Consider the following 26,893-nt stretch of genomic DNA (forward strand, 5'->3'; position numbering starts at 1 on the left):
ACCTGTTGACATTTTGAATGTTGGAATTTTGACCTTGTCGGGATTTTGACCATTGGTCAATTGTTGTCAGGAGTTTGACCGTCGAGATTTTGATTGTAGGTACTTCATACTAAAGCCCTATAGACCATCTATAAATTTAGTGTATAAAATAGACCATCTATAAATTTAGTGTATAAAAAGGCCATTGTGTACATATATGACCAGGGTCGGTAATAAGTTCAGTCTCACTTCCCCAAACGTCTGCACTTGCTCCAACATCCCGCAGAGTGGGAGATTGTGAAATGCATTTGGAAACCACCCTTTTGAAATCCTGCATTTGCCCATGTAGTCCTTCTTTAATCTTTGGTATCCAATGTATACAGTAGCACATACCGATCTCAAGCTTGCCAGTACTTTGCAGAGCTTCAATCACTGGTGTATAGCACACCTTTAGTCTCTGGTCAGTAAATAGCACACATCCAATGTCTGGTGGGTTGTGCACGACAGACTTTTTGTCACTGGTATCTAGTGTTTAACACCTGTAATCCTTGGTGGCATGCATAACGAACTTCAATTTTCTGAGGTACAGTACTTAACATTTCCTGCACTTCTTTGTTATTTTGTCATTGCCTGAGCTACATATAAATGATAACTGGCACTGGCACTGATTGATAGTAATAGACATAAAACTGGTTATACAGTTTCCTGTCTATGAAAAAATTAAGGTGGTATATAGCTTATCCACATAAATCCCACTTTATGTCAGGTAAAATCCCTTTTAAATTATAACAATTTTCACAGCCCCGTAAAAATTAAAAAAATATGGTGTGCTGAAAGTCAAAACATTTCAACAAAAGTCATTCTTATGGGACTTTCTCAATTGTTATAGCTTATAAGGAATTTGGCCTGATATAATGTGGGATTTTATGAAGATGATTTGGGTTGATTGCAGGTGGTACTTACTTACTATGTTAAGGGGGATATCCAATTATCCCCGGTAAAACATTGGGTCCAAAAAATGTCTGTTTTCAGGTGTTTTTCTGACTTTTTTCCAATGTTTCACCGATTTTTTCCCCCCAGGCTATCCAGATTGATCGCCTGTAAAAAAACAACAACCCCTTTCTCCTGAAAACACACAGGTTCAGTGAAACGTGTGTGTTTTCGTGTGAAACAGCCCCGTTTTCGTCCGGGGATACTGCTTCGCCTGCCGGAGGCAGGTGAAACAAAATCCCTGATAAGCTGCGGCACGTGACGGCTTATCGGGGCTAATTAGATAGCCCCCGGTGGGACAATAAGCCCTGGTAAATTACCGGGGCTAATTGGATATCCCCCTAAGTGTGCTTTATTATTATTCAATTTCTATATTATTGTAACATGTTATCCCTTTTTAGGCATAGGGAATATTAGTGGATTTTGTGGTATTTTAAAATACAAACTTGGTCTGGATATTAGAGAAAAATTCAGGAGAACGTTGTAAGAATCATTACTCACCATGTTGACCTCTGATATCTGGTCAATGCTGGAGATATGTATACTCATCCCCACAGTGACTGGAGGACCTGAAAGAAAGGATTACCAGGATTAGAAGGGTAGGATTTTGTATTGCAATTAAAATATGGAATGTTGCAACCCAAAGGGAGTATATTTACTGAAGGTCAGTTAACTTGATGAAAATCGATCTTAATCAATGTTGTGTTTCAGGGGCTAAAACACACATTTACTAACAGATGATATTTTATATTAATTTTAAAATGTTAGTAAATGTGTGTTTTAGCCCTGGGGATACAACATTGATTTAGATTGATCGATTTATATTGATTTAAAATTGATAAAAATCAATGAAAACTGACCTTTAGTAAATATACCCCATAGTGTCAATCTTAAAGGCTTTAGAAGTACTGCAATTTAAGGGGTATTATAAATATTAAGTCAGCAAAGACAAAAACTAAGTACAGGTTGAGTATCCCATATCTGCAATGCTCAGAACCAGGAACATTCCTGATATGGTGTTTTTCAAGATAACAGAATACCTGTTATCTGGATGGGACCTGGTGGTCCGCAGCAGGTCTGTTGTGTTGGCAGGGGGCTCTGGGGATCCACGGCGGGTCTGTCATGTTGGCAGGGGGAGGTTCTGGGGGTCCATGGTAGGTCTGTCACATTGGCGGGGGGTCCGTGGCTGGTCATGGCAGTAGTGAAGGTGAGGGAATGGCTGCAAAGCCACTCCCCCACCTGTCTGTGATTGGCTGTAGACTCCAGTGACATCATTACAGAGCCAAAATATTCCGGTTTTCTGAATATTTCGGTTTTCCGGTATCCGTATAGCGGATACCCAACCTGTACTTGCAATTACAACATGAATCAAATAATCTTATGATTAAAATATTCCGTATGCTAGCATTTTTAATAAATAATATAATTCATAATAAATAAGTATTCTTAATATATCTTTCTGCATTGCCATTAAATACAGTAACAGCTAATGTTGATACCAATGTTAATTAAATTTTTGTAATGGATATAATACACAGTAATGGTCATTTAGAAAGCTGTGAAAATGCAATGCAAATGCAGTTTTGTGTTTTCATGCTCCTACTATTGCCTGAATGCTTCCCTATACATGAGATCTCATGTGACTTTGCTGGCCAAGATAGCAACACCTGTTGAGATTCAAAGGTTTGTTCATGATGGGAGATGGTTGATGAATCAGCATGTTAATAAAACTGGCCATGTACTGTAGATTTATTCAGACGATCCATCCAATATTACGATTGTGTGGGTGATTCAAACAATTTTGGAGCACCTCCATACACTGATGTTTCGCAATGATGTACAGAACATTGATTAAAATTGTCAGACCGATGGTCTGACAGATTGAGCGTGGTTGAAAATCAAATCAATGCTTATGATCATTTTTCAGCATTGGCTGATTACAGTTTGTGTATACACTAAATGATAATTGTTCAGAACTGTCATACATCAGCCTAATTGACTAGAAAAATCTTTCAATGTATGGCCAGCTATACTTCATGTGGGTTATGTGTATTCCTGTACATTCTGTTTTACTAACATGGAAAAAAGGATATTTTTTTGTTATGGGTTAAGATATTTGAATACTCTTCAGGAGGTGGAGAGTACTTTATATCAGGTGAGTAGAGGTTGCAGAGCCTCTTGACCTCCTTACTGTGACATATTTTCAGTGGAATTACATCTGCAACTTCTATGAATATTTTTGTGCATAAATATGTGTAATACAAACATTAATACCTACATGCTACAATGATGTCCTCATTTTTCCTAAGTCTTAATTTATTTGGAATGTTTTCTTATTTTTGCGAAATTGCACAAACTTGGTTCTTCCCACCAGCTGCAAAGGATTTTTATGTATTCTATGTTAGGACTATCTTTGAGGAAACACTGTACCTCTATTTCAGTGACGTGCGGTGAGGTCACTGGTTGGGGAGGCACTGGCAGCTAACAAGCCCTCCCCCCCCCCCCCCCCCCCCCCCGAAAAAAAAAAAAGTGTGGTCCCCCGACACATCAGTAAAACCAGCACTAGGCAGAACCAGCCAGGGGGAGTAATGCCATAGCAGGGGAGACAGTGTGGTGTCCCCCTGCCATAACATTAATCTGCCCCCCCAGTGACAGATCCGCTGGCCAATCACTGTGGCCTCACCGACAGGGACGTGCTTTCATAGGTTGAAAGCACTCCCTGTAGGAAAGCGGCACCTCTAATGGTGCCGCTTTCCCATATATTTTCAATGGGCTTTTACAGCCCATGGCTAGTCCCCGCCCGTGCCCGCCCCCCGCTCCCCATACTTTCCCCAGTGACAACGGGAGGCACCACGATCGGTGCCTCCCAAACACATACAGAGGGGAGCAATGTAAAGAATAATATTAAGAAGATACATATGACACAGAATATGTGTCATATGCATCTTCTTTGTATTAACTTAATCATTAATGACAGGGGAGGCACTGCCTCCCCTGCCTCCCCTGACTGCACGTCCCTGCTCTATTTCATTATATGCTGGAAATGTGGATTTTTATGCATGTACAATGGATATGTACATTTCTATTACACCATTTATTCATACATTCCATGGATCATAATGCACAAATGCTTCAAATTGGTAGATTAGACAATGCTGTAAAATAACAAGCCCGAACATCTTATCCCTTTTCTGTATGCAAATGCTGAGCACTTAGAATCAGGACACTATAAAAGAGGTCTAACCAGTCACACACCCTCTTCAATTCTTCGATCAAAATTTCCAGCTTTACAACCCAATGAACACAATGAACAAGGCTTCAAGCCACTCACTTGACAACCAGTCCTGCTCATTTCACACACTATATCATACTACACTCTGTCATAGTACCCCTCTGTTCCTGAAAAGTACAATCTACTTTAAAATACATACAGAATACATACAGAATTGTAATTATTATCCTGGCTATGGCCATCAACCAGTGACCTGGTGGGAGAACACAATGGCGGACTGTGCATATAAAAAGTTGGTGATTGTGTGTGCCAAGGACACACAATCACCATCTGTTCTGTGTAGCCCACTGCTTCCTGCTATGGGTGAAAAGTAATATGAAGCAATTTTGCTAAAAACCCTGGGTTATGGGTTAAGGGATGCAAGGAGTACCAGCCACAAGCCAACCATTGTGAATGTAATAATTAAACTACAATACCTGAGCGCCAATGGGTCAAAATCATTAATACTAGCAAAAGCCAAACCTACAAAAGCACTTGCTTCCGATGTGCCAGTGCCAAAAGAATGCATGTCAATCTCCATCACATAGAAACTCACTGTATGCACATGATAAAGATGGAAGCCATATTTGTTCATAAGACTCCATTTTATCTGACAAGTTGTTTCAAATTGTTTTTCAGCTTAGAATTGAAACAGGAAAAAGTACAGACACTGCATTTTGTTTGAACACACATTGTGAAGTTATGACCTTTATCTAAGATATATTTTACGGTAATTTCCTAGCAGAAGTATAATGTCAGCAGCTAGACATGTGAGCTTCAAAGGGTATTTGTCAGTTTGCGGTATAGCAGGTGTAAAAATATAACCAGACATATGTAGGTTTCGAGGTTAGCAAAACCCCTTAGTTATTCCACTTAAGAGCACATATAAAAAATATAGACGTTGGCAAAATATATTACGTATAAGATAGAAGTTTTATTAGCCAATAGGATTAAGCTTCGTGTCAGGAAACGACGACACGATATGTTAATTGGTATCACTTTATAATGTACTGCTGGTAGGAAATAAAGCTCTCTCTCTGTTCTATTACTTTCCACTATATACACGTGTGGCTAGTTATTGCAAAGGTTATTTTGTTGACTGGTCACTGGCTGCAGCCGTGTATGAACCTGATGCTGACTGACTGAATGCGTGCTTGAACTTGGTTAAGCAAAGGGTGCCCTTTCCTGGGCTCCCCTTTTTCAATATGGAGGTTCCTAATCCGAGATCCCACATCACCTGTTGAACAGCGGACGACTGAGCGGACGGTTCCTGGACTGAGACTCAAAACCCATGCATGGTACGTAGAGATATTTCTCTGTAGACTCTCATTCCTGTTAACTATCCACTCTGTTCCGCTGGGAGACAGGCATCGGGATCGCACGCACAAAGTTCACTCAGTAAACAGGTTTTTCTCATTTTCATTCTATCTCTTGCTTATATGTGCTTATATATGTGTTATAAAGGCGTAACAATGAATGAATGTGGAAGTAAATGAATTCTGAGTATTTAGAGTGTGTCTGCATATAACCAACTGATGGATTGTTACACTAAACGTTGCTGCGACCACTGTCTTGTTTTGTCTTATATTGAGAATTAAAACGTAGGTTAAGTTTGTGTTACTGCAGTCTATATGTGTAGAATATTGTAGAAAGACTCTAAAAATAAGTCAGAGTTATGAAACTGTATGAAATGAATAGATTTATTTCTCTGCCATTTACAACACATACTATTCAAGCTGGTGCAAGTCCACAACCCCCATTCCTCTACAGAGTTATGAAACAGACATGTCCCCTTTTGTAAGTGTGTAGTACTCTTAGTAAAGGCACACCACGATCAGAAATTTTATTTACATTATATTTGTAGTCCAGGAGAATCACCCTTATTCTCTGAACCGTGGGAAGAGGGGTTTAACATTTTTGTACCAATAGGTTGTCATTTTATTCTTAAAGTAAGAAATATTGGAAAGGATTGGTCAGATATACTGTCTGAATTGGAAGGTTCAGAACAATATATTGTACATAATATAAAAGTCTAAGTTGTACTCACAGTAGAATCTCATTGCATCTGACTTTCATACCTTGTTAGTACCATAAAACCACGTCCTGTCGCTTTAAAAATTATAGCGTACAGAGTTAAGAAAAAAAAATCAGAACCGGAAGCCGTTTAAAATTTCTTTTTCTTCTCTCTCTTCCGTGAGCTGTAACCACAGACTGCTGCAAGCAATGAATGCAAGTTGAATGTCCTGTCAGAATTGTGTCTGCATAGCTATTATACATAGGTTAGGAGAGGGACATCCATTTGTTTTAAAAGCAGTAGTGTACTTTGCAGAAGAAGGGGTTTGGGAAAATAGAAAAAACCCAGATGATGTGTTCATATTAATGGGATGTCATTTCATTCCAAAAGATAGTGACATAGGTAAAAATTGGTTACAGATCACCTCTGTTTCAGGCAATTTTCCTCACAGTTATATCTCTGAGGATCTGTTAGATCCAGGTTACTGATATTTCCCGGATTTTATTGAATACTTACTGGCCATAAGTATTGGGAAATACAAATACTTATCCTTCGGATGAAGCACCTCGGAGTGCCATGGACATTATGAAGAATGTACATGGTGAGCAATGCTTGAAGGGTATGAGACGATTGTTTCAATGGGCAAAAGTGACTACTAATGGCACTAGACCCGGATAGGTTGAAACAAATTAGAGTAACCTATGGGAGATATGTGAAGGATAATAATCTGGAACAGAGTCTTGATTTGTGGATTAAAACAGGTAAATTACTTCGGTATAAGAAAAAGTTAGAAGAGTTAGGACAAACTCAAGAGCAAACGGCTCTAATTAATATGGATGATTTTAAAGATGCAGACATATCTGGACAGGAAACAATGATACATAGAGGTCCCAAGAAAACCAAAGGGTATCCGTACTGGGCATGTCCAAATTGTAGACATTGTAACCCACCAGATGATACACTATGTCCAATTAGTCAAACACCTTGGTCCTATAAATGTAAGGCCTGTAAAGAACCAAATGTTAGGAAATCTGTTAAATCTAAAAAGTTAATCAGTAAATGGTTGCCAGTGTTAAAAAAATAAAAGACCTACTAATTATACCTGAAGATGTGCATGCCACAGACTAATATATTGGTAGACTAAAAATTGTACAGCATGTAATGTCAAGAGACCAAAAATGTCTCCTAAAAATTTTTTTTTTATGTATGGTCTCAAGCTTGGCATCTGCACCTCCAGTGTATAATTTACTTAAGAATTTGGTCCCTGCAAACTATATCCGGTATACACATAAGATGCTGTCACACCTGGTGTAGCTGATGACGGACCTAATCCAGTGCGCCAAAAGTTGCGCTGAACCACTGCATGATATAAAAAAATTCAAAACTGTTAACATAACAGTAACAGAACTCCCTGATGTTAAACAACAATTTATGAAGTTCATTAAACATGTAAAAAAAATTAAAAATAATTTAAACCTAGAAATAAAATCCAAAAAGGGTTATAAGTTTTCTGGATCCTGCTTAGTGATGGACAATTGGACTCAGGTGGCATGGAAATGCAAACATAAAACCAGCTGGTGGTAATCTATTCTTTACTCTTTTTTGCCTTCCCATGTGGGCTGGTCTGGTCCATCATTAAGTAAAACTGGGGTCCAAAAGTCTCAGTTTCAGGCTGCTTTTGTCTCTGAAACTGCATGCTTATCAAATGGTGTAAAGAAATTATTCATAAATTGTAATCAGTGTGTTTGCACTTTTCTGTCAATTTGTGCCACAGAATAGCAAAATATATAGTCTATAAATTACATTGGTAAATATGTATTTAATCAGTGGCTACAAATGACTTGTAGACTTCAATGGAACTGTGTAATATAATGTATTATGTAAGTTCTAATGGTTTATCATTAAACTCCAGCTAACCCCTGTTCGGAGTTGGGAGAGTGCTGGCTCACTCTCAGTGTTTTATTTGTGTGTGTAAAATAGTATTCTCTTAATATAAAGTTTTGGATAAGTATAATGAAATGTGTTGTGGCCAAATGAATATTGCCCCAGCCAATAGCAAAGGGCTGTCATAAGACTACAAATATGACATGTATTTGCATTAAAAAAAAAATCTCCACAGTAAAATTAATATCTCTGTGTCTAAAACAGTAACAGTTCATAGGTAGATAATTAGAAACATGTTACAGATGTAAGAAAATATTTTCTTTAATGTACAGCTTGTTACTGTTCCAGTTACAGTGTGTAATGAAATGCCAGAGAATCAGGAAGTGTTTGGGTAACTATTACAAGGGGTGGGGCCAAGTGATGAGGTAAACTAGGTATGAGAAGTGGGCAGAACTGTAGTTATAGTCCATACCCCTAAGATAAAAGTCTGCCCTCATGATACAATTACATTTACATGGTATAAAATCAAGATTGTAACTGTAAACTGTAACAATGCATAAATAATACCTCTAAAAGATGTTAGGTGAACATACATTAACATTGCATCACTGTTGATGCTTGGCATATAACAGTAAAGGAGGGAGGTTTATTTTAGAAATATCTCTATGACGCACCTTACAACAGCTTAAGTCATTTCTAAAATTAATCACCTATTGTACAAAATACATTCCAAGGGCATCACAGAAAACTAAGTTTTATATGATGCCATCAAAAGAACAACAAGTGTAAGGTATTTTTAAATAAAACCCAAATGTCAAGACTTATTGCTATTCATATACTAAAAAAAGAAATGTAGGGTACATAGAAATAAGTTACAATATGCACCAGACAAAGTACAATTTGTGGTACACTGCATTTCTGCTTATAGTAAGCATATCACTACAAAAAGGAGGAAAATTATTTCAAAAGTTAAACCTCCTCAAACATGTAAACAACTCATATCCTTTTAGGACTGATCACTTATTGCAAAGAGTGAATTGTAGGCGCATCACAAAAACTACTAGTGTTATATGATGCCCTAAAGGGACAAAATGCACAAGGTGCATTACTCATAACACAAGAACAGCTAAATGCTTTTTGTCAGCTAAAAACAAACATAATATCAGCACCAGCACTGGGACTTCCTGATTATGCAAGGCCTTTCAATTTGTTTTGTTGTGAAATTTCAGGCCATAAAAAAAAAATATATTAACGCAGGTACATGGTGACAAACAGCGACCCCTAGCGTATTACTCAGTACAGTTAGACCCAGTCATACGGGCAGCACCAACATGTGTCAAGTCAGTAGCAGCAGCAGCGTTATTGTTAGACAAAGCTGATATTGTTCTGGGTCATCCCTTAACTGTACAGGTGCCTCACTCAGTGACTGAAATTCTGAACCAAGCGCAGACTAAACATTTATCTGCTGCTAGACTAACCAAATATGAAGTAGCATTGCTTACACCATCCAATGTCACCATCAAACGTTGTACTTCTTTGAACCCAGCTACATTATTGCCGCTGGTTTCAAAAGAGGGGAATGCTGCGAGTGATGATGAAATTACACAGAAAACCAATCAAATTTTTCAATTTCTATACACGATCAACAACATGATTGTATAGAATTAATGAATCTTGAAGCCGCAAGTACACCAGACATACAGGAACATCCTCTACTAAATGCAGATTTACATTTATTTGTGGATGGCTCCAGGTACTATGTGGATGGGGAACCGCATACAGGTTTTTGCAGTTACCACAAAAACAGATATCTTAATACAGGAACCTTTGCCATCAGGTAGTTCAGCTCAGGAGGCAGAACTTAGGGCATTAATAGCAGCCTGTATTTATGCTAAAGGTCAACAGTTAACGTTTATACAGACTCAAGGTACTGCTTTGGTATTGCCCATGACTATGCAGTTATCTGGAAGAGCAAAGATTTTATAGGTTCTTCAGGAAAACCAATAAAACATGCAGACTGTATTAGGGCATTATTTACTGCCTTTCAATTGCCAAAGAAATTAGCAGTCATAAAGGTCAAAGCGCACACTAAAGAGGATACTGCAGAGGTCAGAGGAAACGCTCTAGCTGATCAGGCTGCAAAACCTGCAGCAGTCCAGCCTCTGCCAGACACTCAGGTGATGTTAACTGTCACACCAGTGTCATTAGACTTAAAGTTATTGTGCAAATTACAAGCACAGGCCTTAGGCAAGGAGAAAAGGGATTGGGAAAAATTAGGTGGGCGAATACACGGTGACAGGTGGATGGTGGAGAACCGTGTCTGTTTACCACGCTCACTTTACCCAGCCTTAGCACAAATATTGCATAAAAAAACTCACCAATCAAGAGATGCAATGGTGAGGATTCTGAACCAGCATTGGGTGGCACCAGGTTTCACACAGGCAGCACAAGCTTATGTTGCAGGGTGTGTAACTTGTGCTTTACATAACCCAGGAAAGGTTGTGAAGGTACCAGCAAAAAGTACCCCACAAACTTGCTACCCCTTTCAGAGATTACAAATAGACTTTATCCAGTTACCCAAATGTTCTGGGTATGAAAATGTACTTGTGTGCAAAGACCTATTCTCAAATTGGGTTGAAGCTTGGCCTTGTAGAGCAGCAAACGCCAAAAACAGTTGCAAAGAAGATAATGCAAGAAGTAATATGTAGATATGGAGTACCTTAAGTTATTGAAAGCAACAGAGGTACCCATTTCACAGGAGAAGTATTAGGCAAAATTCTGTCAGATTTAGGTGTTACTCAGGCCTTTTACACTCCCTATAGGCAGAGTAGTAAACATGTAGAAAAACTTATTACCTTAAAACTAAAGCTATAAAAATAAGTTACAGAAACAGGCAAAACATGGCTAGAAGGTTTACCCATTGCTCTGTTCTCACAAATACTTCAAGTGAAAAGCATGGGTTAATACCATATGAAATCTTATTTTGGTATTGTTGCTAGAACAGTATGTTATTTTCCCCAGCAGCTTCTGCATGAGCATGGTAACTTAACTTATTATGTAATGCATATATAACAGCAACTAACCAAATTGCACGGCAAAGTTTTTGATTCTATTCCAGACACCAACTGTTCCCAAGACTCACATGAACTAAAGCAAGGTGATTGGGTGGTCACTAAGAAAAAGAAAGTCTCTTGAACCCAAATTCAAAGGACCGTTTTAAGTTCTGTTGACTACCGCCACTTCAGTCACGTTTAGTGAAAAAGACTCGTGAATAGACGCATCTCATTGCAAGAAAGTGACAAAGGAAGTATTATCCAATCACGATACATAATCAAAATATATAGACACAATTTAATAGGCCCCAGGCCATATAAGGGTCTGGGGGATGTATAATGTGTTACTTAGTTCTTCTTGTTAGCATAATTATTCTTATATAAACAGTAATGATTGAACCTTACTTATATAAGGAGTCAAGTGATAGTGCAATAATCAGTAACTATGCCAAAAATAACAGAACAAAAGGGAATACACATAGGATGTCAACAATTACCCAGGTAAAGACAAATAGGCATAGAAGATGCTAGTCATTGAATGTAAAACAGGACCAATATAAACAGTTGTCACCAATTGTTTACTGTATCTGCAGGCTAGTATGTCACTTTGCAGACCATCTATGAAGTAAAATGTTGTACTTATTTAATAAATTATACTAGCCCAGAAGATATTATTGATGAAAAGATAAATGAAGTAATACAGTTGAAAAATCAGTTCGCTACTAATCATAATTATACCAGTGTATTTCCAGATTCTTTCTTTTCTTGGTTTTATAAACACTATACAACCAATTGCTTTTCAGAAATATTATCTATTGTTGCTAAGGAACTTGTTTTGCTATTAATTGCATATTTTAAGGCTTATTATGTGGATACTGACACTAAAATGTTTTTCTACCTAAGGCATTGCTGAAACTGCTAAACCGCAACCAATTTATATGAAACTTATTGGAGGAGCTATAATATACAATTCCACATTCTACTACTGTGAGACCTGCCATACCAGATACACAGAAGCTTCCAGCTGTCCCTACTGTTATGATGACGTAATCTAATGGACTTTGCTGTCACAATATTGAGTCAAAAAGACTTTCAAGGACTATTGAGCAAGGACTATGAACATTATAATGATTCCATCCTCAAAAGACTCCTCTGCTTTATGAACTTTCTTTTGTGGTTAGGGATAAGAAAATAGGGAACATTGGTTCTGCCCAAGCATAGGGATGTTGAATGGACTAGCCCATGCCTGGAGTGCCCTTATGGTACACAGTCGTGAAAGTAGGTGTCCCTATAGAATCAATGACCAGGTAAAGGAAGGGTAAATTAAAATTAGAAACAAAGAGGGGAAGTTGATAAAGATGGAAGCCATATTTGTTCATAAGACTCCATTTTATCTGACAAGTTGTTTCAAATTGTTTTTCAGCTTAGAATTGAAACAGGAAAAAGTACAGACACTGCATTTTGTTTGAACCCACATTGTGAAGTTATGACCTTTATCTAAGATATATTTTACGGTAATTTCATAGCAGAAATATAATGTCAGCAGCTAGACATGTGAGCTTCAAAGGGTATTTGTCAGTTTGCGGTATAGCAGGTGTAAAAATATAACCAGACATATGTAGGTTTCGAGGTTAGCAAAACCCCCTAGTTATTCCACTTAAGAGCACATATAAAAAATATAGACGTTGGCAAAATATATTACGTATAAGATAGAAGTTTTAGTAGCCAATAAGATTAAGCTTTGTGTCAGGAAACGACGACACGATATGTTAATTGGTATCACTTTATAATGTACTGCTGGTAGGAAATAAAGCTCTCTCTCTGTTCTATTACTTTCCACTATATACACGTGTGGCTAGTTATTACAAAGGTTATTTCGTTGACTGGTCACTGGCTGCAGCTGTGTATGAACCTGATGCTGACTGACTAAATGCGTGCTTGAACTTGGTTAAGCAAAGGGTGCCCTTTCCTGGGCTCCCCTTTATCACACACAATATTTCAACAGCAACTTACACTGAAATTGAACAAGGGTGTCAACTCTCTATGTACAGATCAAGGGGCCAAACAGGGTTCTGTATCCAAAAATATCAACTGAACCGAACAACATATTGACCTTATCTGTCATGGAACAGCAGATCTTAAATATAAAAGTGCTCTGGAACCAACCAAAACACCCAGCAACAGGAAGCTGGAGTTCACCTTCAACTTAAATGTGGCCATCAGCTTACCAACCTAGAATGGCCCAAAATAAACTATGGAAGATGCAAGGCTAAAAAAAGAGGACTTCATAAGCAACCTCTACAACTGCTTATATGGATGCCAGTAAGCAGAGCAGCAAAGAAACATCACTAGAAAGCCAAATTTGCTACACTTTTGAATTAATCTACTATATGCCGAACACTTCAAGGCCTTACAAATGAGAAAGCCCTTCGTTCAATCACCCTCCCTGTAACAGCCTTGCAAAGTATGAAACTCTGGCTAAAGTTCTTGCAACCACCAGCCTAAATTGACTGCTTTTCTACATCCCCCAAATAAAAGCAAGCATCTGGTGATACTCTCACCTGGCAGGGATCCAGCAGTGCTAAAGAAAACCCACCCATTATAATCCAAACAATAGAATCTCAGAGTTGCTGTGGTAATGGACTTTTCTACCAATTCAGATAATCCGAATCGACTGTCAAACAAAAGAATCACATAAGGCTTCCTGCACAGCAGCATTGGACACAAGAGCACTGAAACACTGAAATTAACCCAATCAAATTGAGAGAGGGCATCAGTAAGCCATTTACTACACCCAGCGCATGGCTGACTATGCTCAATATACAGGTTGACTTTTGGGAGGGAAGATGAAAGCCACTCAATTATTGCTTCAACCTCCAGATGTCACACAAGCAACAATGATAGGGAACAGCTCCAGCATCTGCACCTGCAATTATGCATCAGACCCCTCTGATACCAGTCATAAAACCATAACACAGCATACAGTATTATCTACAGTACTTTCAAGGTACACGTGAAAACCATATCGTGGGGACAATCAAAAGCAACCTCATTGAAGCTGGTCAGGAAGGAGCCCCCAACTCTCAAGTCTCTCTTAAGTTCTTAAGATAGCCTAGTGAAAAGAAGGAGGACTGCAAAACCTGCTGTCACTCATTTAAACATCCTGCAAGTATGCAAATGATTGTAACAAAGAGAGGGGGAAATGATAATTGTTGCACAAGAAACCAAATATTTGAATTGCTCTATTGTTTATTATAATTATCAGGAACCCCTAGTGTCAGTTATTCATATCATACGGGTATCATTATAGGGGGTGCTACCACAGATCATATCATTGTTGAGAAGGAAAAAAGAGAGAGAAGAAGGATCTGTTTCTGGTGCACTGAAGGTTTAAAATATAACTTTTAAATAATTTTTAAATAAATAATATCTATTGTTTCATCCGAGATTTTACAGACGAAGTACATGCAAAATATTAAAAATCATATAAGAAGTAGTGTATGAATTGACAAAGTGAAAGAATTGACGAGTAAAATCTGTAAAATTTGTTTTAAAAATTAATTAAAAGTTATATTTTAAACCTTCAGTGCACCAGAAACAGATCCTTCTTCTCTCTCTGGTTTCCTTCTCAACTATGCGAATGAACCTCCATGCAAAATTCAGCAAGCCCAAAAGGGACTACAACTGACACCCTCTGAAAAGTGCCCAAATATGTCAACCTGGAGTAAGGCCCTTAATTGTTTTCAAATTGAATTTTAAACCGGTAGAAGAGAAACCTAACAGAAAATAACAATTCCAGCCATATAGAGAAGTTAGGAAACCTTCCACATAATGTAATACACCCTGTTTCCTGGTCCTAGCAGTGATGCACCAATGAAGGAAAGTTTTGAAGTGCTTGATAATACTGAACATCCAATAGTGTAATACTATAAATCTCACAAGATAGCATCTCTTATTAAAAGTAGAGATGAGCGGGTTCGGTTCTCAGAGAACCGAACCCTATCGAACTTCCCGTCTCGAACCTGGATCCAAGTCCGGCTCAGGTTTTCCCGCCTGACTTGGAAACCAGAACGAGGCAAAACATGACCATCCCACTGTCGGATTCTCGCGGGGTTTGGATACCATATAAGGAGCCGCGCGTTATCGCCATTTTCACTGTGGTCCTGGAGAGTGTAGTGAGAGAACGTGTCTCCGTCCTCAGTGTCTGTCTTGTGCTGCTCAGTCCAGTGTAGTGTCTTAGCTGCATCTGTCAGTACAGTGACCAGTCACAGTGGTGGTGTCCTCTGCTGCCATATGTCCAGTGCTGCTGTATAATAAGTCCCTTACAGTGTTGCTGTGTTGTCCTGCATCAGACCAGTGCATCAGACCAGTGGTAGTTTCCTGTGCATCAGTCAGTCCAGTGATTAGTAACAGTGGTGGTGTCCTCTTCTGCCATATGTCCAGTGCTGCTGTATAATAAGTCCTTTACAGTGTCGCTGTGTTGTCCTGCATCAGACCAGTGTAGTGTCCTTTGCATCGGTCAGTCCAGTGATCAGCCACAGTGGTGGTGTCCTCTGCTGCCATATGTCCAGTGCTGATGTATAATAAGTCCCTTACAGTGTCGCTGTGTTGTCCTGCATCATACCAGTGGTAGTGTCCTATGCATCAGTCAGTCCAGTGATCAGTCACTGTGGTGGTGTCCTCTGCTGCCATATGTCCAGTGCTGCTGTATAATAAGTCCCTTACAGTGTCACTGTGTTGTCCTGCATCAGACCAGTGGTAGTGTCCTGTGCTGTATATTATTTACTCCAAATAAAAGGGTTATTAACATTTAATCCAAATATAATTTTTACAGGGTTTGCCCTGTGTGATGTAGAGGTACGCTCACCTGTGCAGCATATTATTATAATAGCTCCAAATAAAAGGGTTATTAATATTCAAATTAATTTGGTTTAGGGGTACGCTCTCCTGTGCCACCAATATTGTGCGTGTATTACATCTGGGCAAATTCCAGCACGTCCCATGTTGTTTGTGCCGCGCACTTGTGTCGCTTAGCTTAGTCATACAGCTACCTCGTTGCCCCTCTTTTTCTTCTTTGCATGATGTGATGTTTGGGGCCTAGTTTTTTAAGTGCCATCCTGTCTGACACTGCAGTGCCACTCCTAGACAGGCCAGGTGTTTGTGCCGCACACTTGTGTCGCTTAGCTTAGCCATCCAGCTACCTAATTGCACCTCTGTTTCTTCTTTGCATCATGCGCTGTTTGGGACCTATTTTTTAAATCTGCCATCCTGTTGGACACTGTAGTGCCACTCCTAGATAGGCCAGGTGTTTGTGCCGCACACTTGTGTCGCTTAGCTTAGTCATCCAGCTACCTCGGTGCAACCTTTTGTCACGTCTAGCAGAGTTTGAGGATCCGGCAGCTGAGATTTGCCCGAGGAGGTAGCAGGCTGTGAATGAACCAGATGAGGGGGCTGGATATAGTTCCTTCGCATGGGACACGGAGCAATGAAGAACGCAGGCGGGGTTTGAGAGTCAATGGAAAGTATTTATTATGTACAGGGCTGAGGTAGAGAACCGAGGCTGGAGCACCATGGTTTAAGACGTGGCTGGAGGCAAAGAACTGTGGACTGTGATTTGAAAGACGAGACTGTAGATGATGAACTGTGGATGATGGTTGAAGACCTGGCTGGAGACAAGGACTGTGTACTGCGGTTTGGAAAACGAGGCTGAAGATAATAATCTGCAGGCGGTGGTCGGTGGTACAAAGGCGTGGCTGATGAAGGAGATCTGTGGAGTGTGGCTTGAAAGACGAGGCAGAAGACCCGGGGCCAAATGTGCCCTAAAAGTCTTACTGGACCGGGTTTTCCAGGGGTGCTTCCACAGGCAGTAGCAGGGTAGGAACGGCAGGGCTGCAGCAGCAACAAAGAACCGACCAAGCAGGATCAGGAGGAACCAGAATACAGCAGGAATCCTGGGAGCACAGGCTAAAGCACCTACAACAGGGTTGTAACTTGAAGCACTGGCATCCCTGTCCTAAACCAGCCCCCTTTTATAGGGAGAGCTTCCCCTGGATTGGCTGGAAGAGACAGGAAACAGGAACTATGCTCAAAACTTGGTCTCCAACATGGCGGCGCCCAGTAATGCAGACCTTTTTGCAAAGCCACATTGCTCACTGCCCCTGGTCTCCTAGCAATGACTCAGCAAGAGCGACCTACTGTAGCGACGTCCCGCCGCCACGATCGAACTCCCTCACCGCCGCTAGTGCTGCCCACGGATCTGGCGCAGTAGCCTACCTCCGTCGCTGCCGGCACATCGCCAAGGAAGCCAGCCCCGCGGCCCCAGAGTACCGGTAAGACTCCGGACGCTGACAGTACCCCCCCTTTGCGGGTGGACTCCGGACACCTATGTGGTTTAGTTGGAAACTTGGCATGAAATGTCCGAAGAAGTCTTGGAGCATGGACATCCTCTGCATCTACCCAAGATCTCTCTTCTGGCCCATACCCCTTCCAATCGACAAGGTACTGGATGCGACCATAACGTCTGCAAGAATCAAGGATCTTGTGAATCTCAAATTCGTCTCCATGTGCTGATTGGATCTTGGGTGATTTAGGCAGAGCGGCTCTGAACCGATTAAGTACCAATGGTTTTAAGAGAGAAATATGAAATGCATTAGGAATTCTTAACTGCGGAGGTAATTTCACTTTGTAAGCCACAGGATTCAACACTTTTTCGATTGGGTAAGGCCCAATAAATCTGGGAGCAAACTTTTTTGTAGGGACCTTTAATCTTAGGTTACGTGTGGAAACCCAAACACGATCTCCTACCTTAAGGCTTGGTACAGCTTTTCGTTTCAGATCTGCATAGGTCTTATATCTCTTGGAAGTCTTGAGCAAAGTCTTGTGAACTTGTTTCCAGGCTTCAGTAAGTTGTCGAAGTGTTGACTCTGCGGCAGGAACCTCGAGCGTAGGCAGAAGTTGGAAGTCAGGAACTCTTGGATGGTAACCATAATTAATGAAGAATGGAGAAGATTTTGTGGCAGAGTGATAAAGATTGTTATGGGCAAATTCTGCGAATGGGAGGAAGTTCAGCCAGTTGTCCTGTGAGGAGGACATGAATAAACGCAGAAAGTCTCCAGATCCTGGTTCACTCTCTCTGTTTGACCATCCGTTTGGGGATGATAGCCTGAGTTGAAGTTTAATTTCACGCCGAGAGCAGAACATAGGGATCTCCAAAACTTGGCCACAAATTGAGGCCCTCTATCAGACACAATTTCCTGTGGTAGACCACGGAGTTGAAAGATCTCTGCTAAAAACAATTTTGCCAACTGGGATGCAGATGGAAGGATAGCCAGAGGAACAAAGTGTGCCATTTTAGAGAATCGGTCAACTATGACCCATACGGTGTTCCGCCCACCAGACATAGGTAAATCTGTAATAAAGTCCATAGAAATATGCGTCCATGGTCTTAGTGGTACCGGTAAAGGATGGAGTAACCCGGCTGGTGGACCTTTGGGACTTTTATGCTGAGCACATTTTGGACAGGCAGCCACGAATTCCTGAACGTCAGTCCTGAGATGAGGCCACCAGTAGGAGCGCTGCATGAATTTAAGTGTCTTATGACCGCCCGCATGGCCCATGAAGGAGGAGGAGTGAGCCCATGTGAGAAGTTTTTTGCGCAGATTTGGTGCAACGAAGATCTTTCCTGGAGGAGGAAGTGGAGAGGTATTAGTTGCAGAAAAAGAGGTGGATTCCAGGATAAATTGCTCTTTTGAACGGTCAGAGGGTTCTTCTGAACTTAGGAAAAGAGATAAGGCATCTGCCTTTTTGTTGAGGGAACCTGGTCGGTAACTGAGTTTAAAATTAAAACGGGTAAAGAAGAGTGCCCATCTTGCTTGGAGTGGGTTCAGACATCGGGCTGACTGTAGATACAGGAGGTTCTTGTGATCTGTGGTTACCGAAATTGGATGCTGAGCTCCCTCCAACAAATACCTCCACTCCTCAAAGGCCAACTTAATTGCCAGTAATTCCTGTTCCACTATAGCATAATTCTGTTCAGCGGGGGAGAATCTTCGCGAGAAGAACGCACAGGGATGGACCTTCTTGTCCTCGAAAAGCTGGGATAATACTGCTTCCACTCCCACAGTAGAGGCATCAACCTCCACCAAGAACGGACGGCTGAGATCGGGTTGTCGAAGAACTGGAGCAGTTGTGAAGGCCTCCTTTAAAGATGAAAAAGCTTCCAAAGCCTCAGGAGACCACTTGGCAGGATCGGCTCCCTTCCTAGTTAATGCGGATATAGGAGCTTTGACAGAAGAATAATTTTGAATGAATCTTCGGTAGAAGTTTGCAAACCCCAGGAAACGTTGAATTCCTTTAAGGGTAGCTGGAAGTGCCCAATCCTGAATCGCCTGGACTTTAGCGGGGTCCATCTGTAACTTCTGCCCTGAAAGAATGTAACCGAGGAATGGAATTGTGGGTACTTCAAAGGTGCACTTCTCTAACTTACAGAATAACTGATTCCTTCGTAAACGAGTTAACACTTCTTTGACTTGTTCCCGATGGGTCTTCAGATCCTTAGAAAAAATGAGGATGTCAGCAGATATACTACCAAGCAGTCATAGAGAAGATCTCTGAAGATTTGGTTAACGAACTCTTGAAAGACGGTTGGGGCATTACATAGGCCAAAAGGCATTACCAGGTATTCGTAATGGCCGTCGCGGGTATTAAATGCCGTCTTCCATTCGTCCCCTGGGCGAATACGTATAAGATTGTAGGCCCCCCGTAAGTCCAACTTAGTAAATACAGTAGCTCCTTTAACACGGTCGAACAGTTCTGGAATCAGAGGTAACGGATATCTGTTCTTAACTGTTATGTCATTGAGACCTCTATAGTCAATACAGGGCCGCAACCCCCATCTTTCTTTTTGACAAAGAAAAACCCCGCTCCAGCCGGAGATGTAGAAGACCTGATGAACCCTTTCTCCAAGTTCTCCCGGATATACTCCGACATGGCCTGTGTCTCGGGAAGTGAGAGAGGGTAAATTCGACCTTGGGGAGGAGTCTTACCCGGTACTAGCTCAATGATACAATCCCAAGTACGATGCGGAGGCAAGGTGTCAGCCCCTTGCTTACTGAAAACATCTTGAAAAGCTTGGTACTCCACAGGAAGGCTGGAAGAGCTGGAAGAACAGAGAGGTCTAACTGAAGGTAAACAGTTCTGAAAACAGTCTTGTCCCCAAGAGAGAACATCCATAGTTTGCCAATCTATGTGGGGATTGTGTCTGATTAACCATGGAAACCCTAGGATTAGTTCATGAGAGGCTTTAGTAATTACAAGGAAAGAGATTTCTTCTGAATGGAGAACTCCGACCTTCATCTTGAGAGGAATAGTACGAAAGTATATAATACCCTCAGGGATATAACTTCCATCCACTGCGGTAACAGAAATGGTACGATCCAAAGGAACTGTTTGTATTCCAGATCGTTTGACCAGAGCTGACGTAATGAAGCTTTCGGCGGCTCTGGAGTTGAGTAGTGCAGGGATGAGAAGAGAAGAAGAAGGGAGCTCCAATTGGGTTAACAGGACAGACTCTTTCTTGGTATGTAATTCTGAGAATTCTCCTAGTTTGACCTCTCCAGCACAAACTAGGAGCGGGTGTTTCCCGGATGTAGATTGCAAGTTTTAACAAAGTGATCAGATGCACCACAATACAGGCAGAGGTTCCCTTGTCGCCGTCTCTGACGTTATTCATTGGAGAGGCCGGAACGATTAATCTGCATGGGTTCTTCCGCAGTTGGTGATGATGGTGTTGGTGGAAGAACAACTCTAGGCTTAGGGCGATCTGACCGCAACCTCTCCATACAGCGTTCTCTGTACCTCAGGTCTAACTTATTGCATAAAGAAATTAGTGTATCCAACTTATCAGGTACGTCCTGAGTTGTGAGGTCATCTTTGATCTTTTCGGAGAGACCGCTCTAGAAAGCTGCAATGAGAGCCTCCTCGTTCCAGTTCAGTTCCGAGGAAAGGGTGCGAAACTGGATCATGTACCGACTGACCGTACGCGTGCCCTGACGCAGACGCAGGATCTCCAACGAGGCAGCTGAAGTCCTGCCCGGTTCGTCGAAGATTTTTCGGAAGGTGGCCACGAATTCTGGATAGTTAGATAAGATGGGATCCATCCTCTCCCACAAAGGTGAAGCCCATTCCAACGCTTGCCCGGTAAGTAAAGAAATTATATAGGCTACTTTGGTTCGTGCCGATGGGAAGTTGGCCAACTGTAGTTCGAACTGGATTTTGCACTGGTTAAGAAACCCGCGGCATTGTTTTGGATTCCCATCGAATTTATTGGGAGGTGGCAAATGCAACCGTGGAAGTGGTACTGGTACAGGTACAGGAGGAAGCGGGACAGGAGGTGCTAATGTGGGAGCATCTGTAGATACTTGAGAGGCCGTCATGGCAACACAGAGAAAATCGAGACGTTCGAACATACTCTGCATGAACTGCACGATTTGAGATTGTGTGGCCTCCTGCTTACTTAAGCGAGACCAGATATCTGTAGTTGAATCCCCTCCTGAGCCCTGATCACCCGTCGAATCCATTGGGCCAGTGCTTACTGTCACGTCTAGCAGAGTTTGAGGATCCAGCAGCTGAGATTTGCCCGAGGAGGTAGCAGGCTGTGAATGAACCAGATGAGGGGGCTGGATATAGTTTCTTCGCATGGGACACGGAGCAATGAAGAACGTAGGCGGGGTTTGAGAGTCAATGGAAAGTATTTATTATGTACAGGGCTGAGGTAGAGAACCGAGGCTGGAGCACGATGGTTAAGACGTGGCTGGAGGCAAAGAACTGTGGACTGTGATTTAAAAGACGAGACTGTAGATGATGAACTGTGGATGATGGTTGAAAACGTGGCTGGAGACAAGGACTGTGGACTGTGGTTTGGAAAACGAGGCTGAAGATAATAATCTGCAGGCGGTGGTCGGTGGTACAAAGGCGTGGCTGGTGAAGGAGATCTGTGGAGTGTGGCTTGAAAGACGAGGCAGAAGACCCGGGGCCGACTGTGCCCAAAGAGTCTTACTGGACCGGGTTTTCCAGGGGCGCTTCCACAGGCAGTAGCAGGGTAGGAATGACAGGACTGCAGCAGCAACAGAGAACCGACCAAGCAGGATCAGGAGGAACCAGTATACAGCAGGAATCCTGGGAGCACAGGCTAAAGCACCTACAATAGGGTTGTAAAACTTGAAGCACTGGCATCCCTGTCCTAAACCAGTCCCCTTTTATAGGGAGAGCTTCCCCTGGATTGGCTGGAAGAGACAGGAAACAGGAACTATGCTCAAAACTTGGTCTCCAACATGGCGGCGCCCAGTAATGCAGACCTTTTTGCAAAGCCACATTGCTCACTGCCCCTGGTCTCCTAGCAATGGCTCAGCAAGAGCGACCCACTGTAGCGACATCCCGCCGCCACGAGCGGACCCCCTCACCGCCGCTACTGCTGCCCACGGATCTGGTGCAGCAGCCCACCTCCGCCGCTGCCCGCACATCGCCAAGGAAGCCAGCCCCTCGGCCCCAGCGTACCGGTAAGACTCCGGACGCTGACACCTTTTGGCCTAAAAACAATATTGTGAGGTGTTCAGCATAGACTGGAAATGAGTGGAAATTAATGTTATTGAGGTTAATAATAATTAAATAATCAAAATTACCCCCAAATTATGTGATTTTAGCTGTTTTTATGGTTTTTTTTCAAAAATCGTCCAGATCCAAAACCAAAACCAAGACACGAAAGGGTGGTTTTGGCAAAATCAATCCAGATCCAAAGCACGAGCATGGAACCAGAACCAAAACCAAAGCACAAAACACGGAAAGGGCCCGCCACACATATCTAATTAAATGCAGATAGGGTGTCTAGAGTCCAACCCGTTATATATTCCGTAATATGTGTATATATGTACACATGAAGGTTGAGATTCCTTCAGCCTGGATTGGCACCCCTTCCCTTCTGCCTCTAATTGTTTTTAAGCAGGGAACTAGCATTTGATTGCACATTTAATTAGGCATAATCAAAAGTATCTCCTCCTTATATTTATATAGTGTCAGTTTTGGGGTGAATGTTTGGGTGTGGGGCCCCCTGAGTTACTCTGACTTGGCCAATTTAGGGCATCACCACTTAAAACATTAAAATTTTGTATTTTTTCACTCTTGTAACACTCCTAACACAGAGTAGCTGCTTTCACTCACCTGATACTCTGTAACACTTCACTGCTATCTTTCATTTGCGTGATACCCTGGGGAGGCTTTTGCTAGTCTGGTTTGGGGGTGCTCTGCGCCCCAGATTTGAACCCCTAGAATGTTAGGGACTTGCCCGTTGAGGTGACCTGGACGATGGTGGGCAGGCCCATAACACATTTTTGCTAACAAACCTCTTATATGACTTCCCTTAACTTCACACGCGTCCTCTCCAATTAAAAAATGGCTGCCCACTGTCTGACAGCGCAGCTGAGCTGCGCTGCCAGGGATCAACCTTAGTTCTGATGTGTCCGCAATCTAATTGTGGAAGCATCAGGAGGCAGCCTCACACAAACTGTGGGCGGCCTTGCCCTGTGCTGGGCGGCACCCAGCAAGTGAGGAGCTGGACGCAAATCTGGCTGCGTATGCAGCGATCTGCATCCATCTCTGAATGAGCTCCTTTGTTCACAAGCACTGTGACTCCACACAGTGATCTGCGTATTGAAAAATGGATAACGATCAGTTTAGAGAACAGCAACCAAATTCTAGCGCTGCAGCTGCAGCCACCAGTCATGCACCACTTATCATTTCTGCCACTGCTGTGTGGCAATGTTTTTCATATGTGCTATAAACTGCTTGTGTTTGTCCAGCTGCTTTGTCATTTTGTAACCAGCCAGCTCACTGCAGCCTATTGAAAACAATATTGTGAGCTGTGAAATGGTCAAAATTGAGTGGAAATGAGTGAAAATTAATGTTATTGAGGTTAATAAAACTCAAAAGAGGCCCAAATTATGTGATTTCAGCTCTTTTTGTCAATTTAAAAAAAAAACACACAACCAAAACCAGTCACGGTTGAAATCCAAAACCAAAACCAGACATCACATTAGAATTAGAGATGTGCAGGTTCGGTTTTACTTGGATTTACTCTGGTTTTTCGGATTTTTCTTATTGGCTATCCAAAACGCGTGACATCCGTGAACCAATAAGATGCCGTTTTGAGACCCGAGTGAATCCGAGTAAAACTGAACCCGCACATCTCTACTTAGAACCAATACCAGCAAATATGGTCCAGCGTATATCTATAACTATTTCTACGTAAATCCCCTTGTCTCACTCTCCAGTTGCTGGTAATGGTCTGCTGGTTAGGGGATAGCTCTTCAACCAGGATTTTAATTAACCTATATGCAGAGGCGTAGCGTGGAGACATGACACCCGGAGCAGGGTCATGTCACGGCGCCCCCACCCACCACCACACATACATTCATAAATACATACATACTGTAGATTCACACAAATTTTGGCAAAGACATACATAAAAACACACATATACACATATACACAGATATATACACATACACACACACACACACACACACACACACACACACACACACACATATACCCAAATATACACACAGGTATACATAAACATACACATATACACACACACATATATACACACACAGATATACACAGACATACATATACACAGATATATACACACGCACACACACATAAACATACAAATATACACACAGATATAAACAGACATACATAAACACACACATATATACACACACACACACACACACACACACACAAATATACACACAGATTTACACAGACATACACATATACACACAGACATAATGTACACACAGATATACATAACACACGCATATACTCATACTGTATACAAAGATATATAAACAAAGACACACATACATGTATACACATAAACAGACATATGCACACAGACATATACACACATTTACATACAAACACAGACATATACACATAAACACACAGTACACACAGACAAACACATACACACACATATACACACATTAATTCTCACAAAGTGGGCAGCAGCAGAGCAGCTCCTCATTCTAGCCTGAAGGGGCGGAGTTTCTATGTGATTGACAGGCTGGGCCTCCGTGGGTAGGAGGAAAGGACAGAGGAAAGAGAAGGGGGTGGTGACCACACTGCCTGCATGTTTCATATCACTGAATGCAGATACCTGACAGCCAGGAAGCTTCTTCTGACAAACCTACAAACCTCCCCACTTCCCTAACAACACACCACACTGCACTGCACTCTCTGCACTGCAATCAGTGACATAGAACATGCAGGCAGTGTGGTGGCCACCCCTTCCCTCTCTTCTAGTCATCTCCTCCTACCCCGAGTCCCGGCTCCCAGCTCTGTTACAGGGAACCGATGCCTTCTGTCCCCAGCAACGCCTGGAGTTCGAGCTCCACTCGCTCCACCCACCCTTCGCCCCTGCCTATATGCTATAAATCAGGGTCAGAGTTAGATCTTCCTGTTAATTCTGGAAAAAAACTAATTCTCTACAACAGGAGTGTCCTTGTCGTTGGTGGCGATTTCAACTGGATACTTAACCTGAGGATGCATACCTCTGCTGCTGCATTTACTTTGTCATGTAAAGCACTACCTCCAATAAATTGCTCATTGATAAAGTCAAACTAGGGCGGTACACCTGTGAAACCATACATCAGGTGTCCTAAGCAGTGGTGGTTCCAGGGGTGGGTCTGCAGTGCAGTCCAAAATTCAAATAGCGGAGCCACACTAAATACCAGTAATACGCCTTTCAGACTAGCAAAAATTTCCCGGTTTATTGCACATGAACGTGCATCAACACGGGATTTTGCTTAGTCTGAAAGAGTCCTAAAGCAATATCCAGGGTCACGACCTAGGTTGAAGCCGGAATCGACCTAGGATGCATGCAGTGTGAACTGCATAGGAGGAAGGGGCGCAAGGAGACTACCATCTCCTGTAGCGTCGGCTGTGACGTCACCAACCCGGCAATAGGCCGGGTCGGGCCACAAGTCTGAAAGGGTGCATCCCGGCTAGGTAAGTTTAAAAAGGGTATAAGTCCAGGCTGCTGATTTTTGGCAGTATTTGGGGTGGGAATTGGTATGACTCCCATAATTGAATTTTGGACTGTCAGGGCCAGCTCTATCTTCAGGCGGCTGCCTAGGGGCACCTGTCACTGGGGGGCGCCACTGAATAAATCTAGCAAAAAAATTAAGGATGTCTCTGTATGCAGCCTTCTCCTTTTACATTGCGCTGGCTGCTTCTGTGGGTAGAATAAGGTGCAGATGCCGCTATCACACTGTACCACATAGTGTCTCAGCGCTTCCTCCGTGCTGACACGTGTAACATCAAGTCATGTGAAGGCCCATATAAGGTATATGTAACTATGGCTCCTGAGGGGCACCACCATGGCCACTCCTCATACGGCTGATGCACCTCCTTCAGGGCCCTGAATCCCAGCTCTCCAGCAGCAAGCAGCACCTGACTACATGTCTGCACCCAGCATCGCTGTATTGCTGCTGCCGCCTGTAAGAGGAACCATGCCAATTATGAGGGAAAACAAGGAAACAACTTTAAGGTAAGTAACCCGTGGGGGATTTTGGTAGGACCACAGACAGTACAGATCTTACAACCCACTGGGTGGTTTGCACTTGTAAACAGCAATTT

At 42.1% G+C, this 26,893-nt stretch overlaps 1 protein-coding gene across 2 annotated transcripts in view; it reads right to left on the reverse strand.

The window, feature by feature from the left end:
- LOC134948761 (gamma-aminobutyric acid receptor subunit beta-4) overlaps nt 1–26,893 on the reverse strand; it is a 644,656-nt gene that overhangs the window by 259,417 nt on the left and 358,346 nt on the right. For both annotated transcript variants that reach the window (XM_063936970.1, XM_063936969.1), the window contains exon 3: nt 1,471–1,538. In XM_063936970.1, coding sequence (XP_063793040.1) covers nt 1,471–1,518 — 48 coding nt within the window. In that variant the 5' untranslated portion in view covers nt 1,519–1,538. The remainder of the gene's footprint in view (nt 1–1,470; nt 1,539–26,893) is intronic.

This window comes from Pseudophryne corroboree, chromosome 8 (assembly GCF_028390025.1).
Source record: "Pseudophryne corroboree isolate aPseCor3 chromosome 8, aPseCor3.hap2, whole genome shotgun sequence".
Taxonomy (NCBI): Eukaryota; Metazoa; Chordata; class Amphibia; order Anura; family Myobatrachidae; genus Pseudophryne; species Pseudophryne corroboree.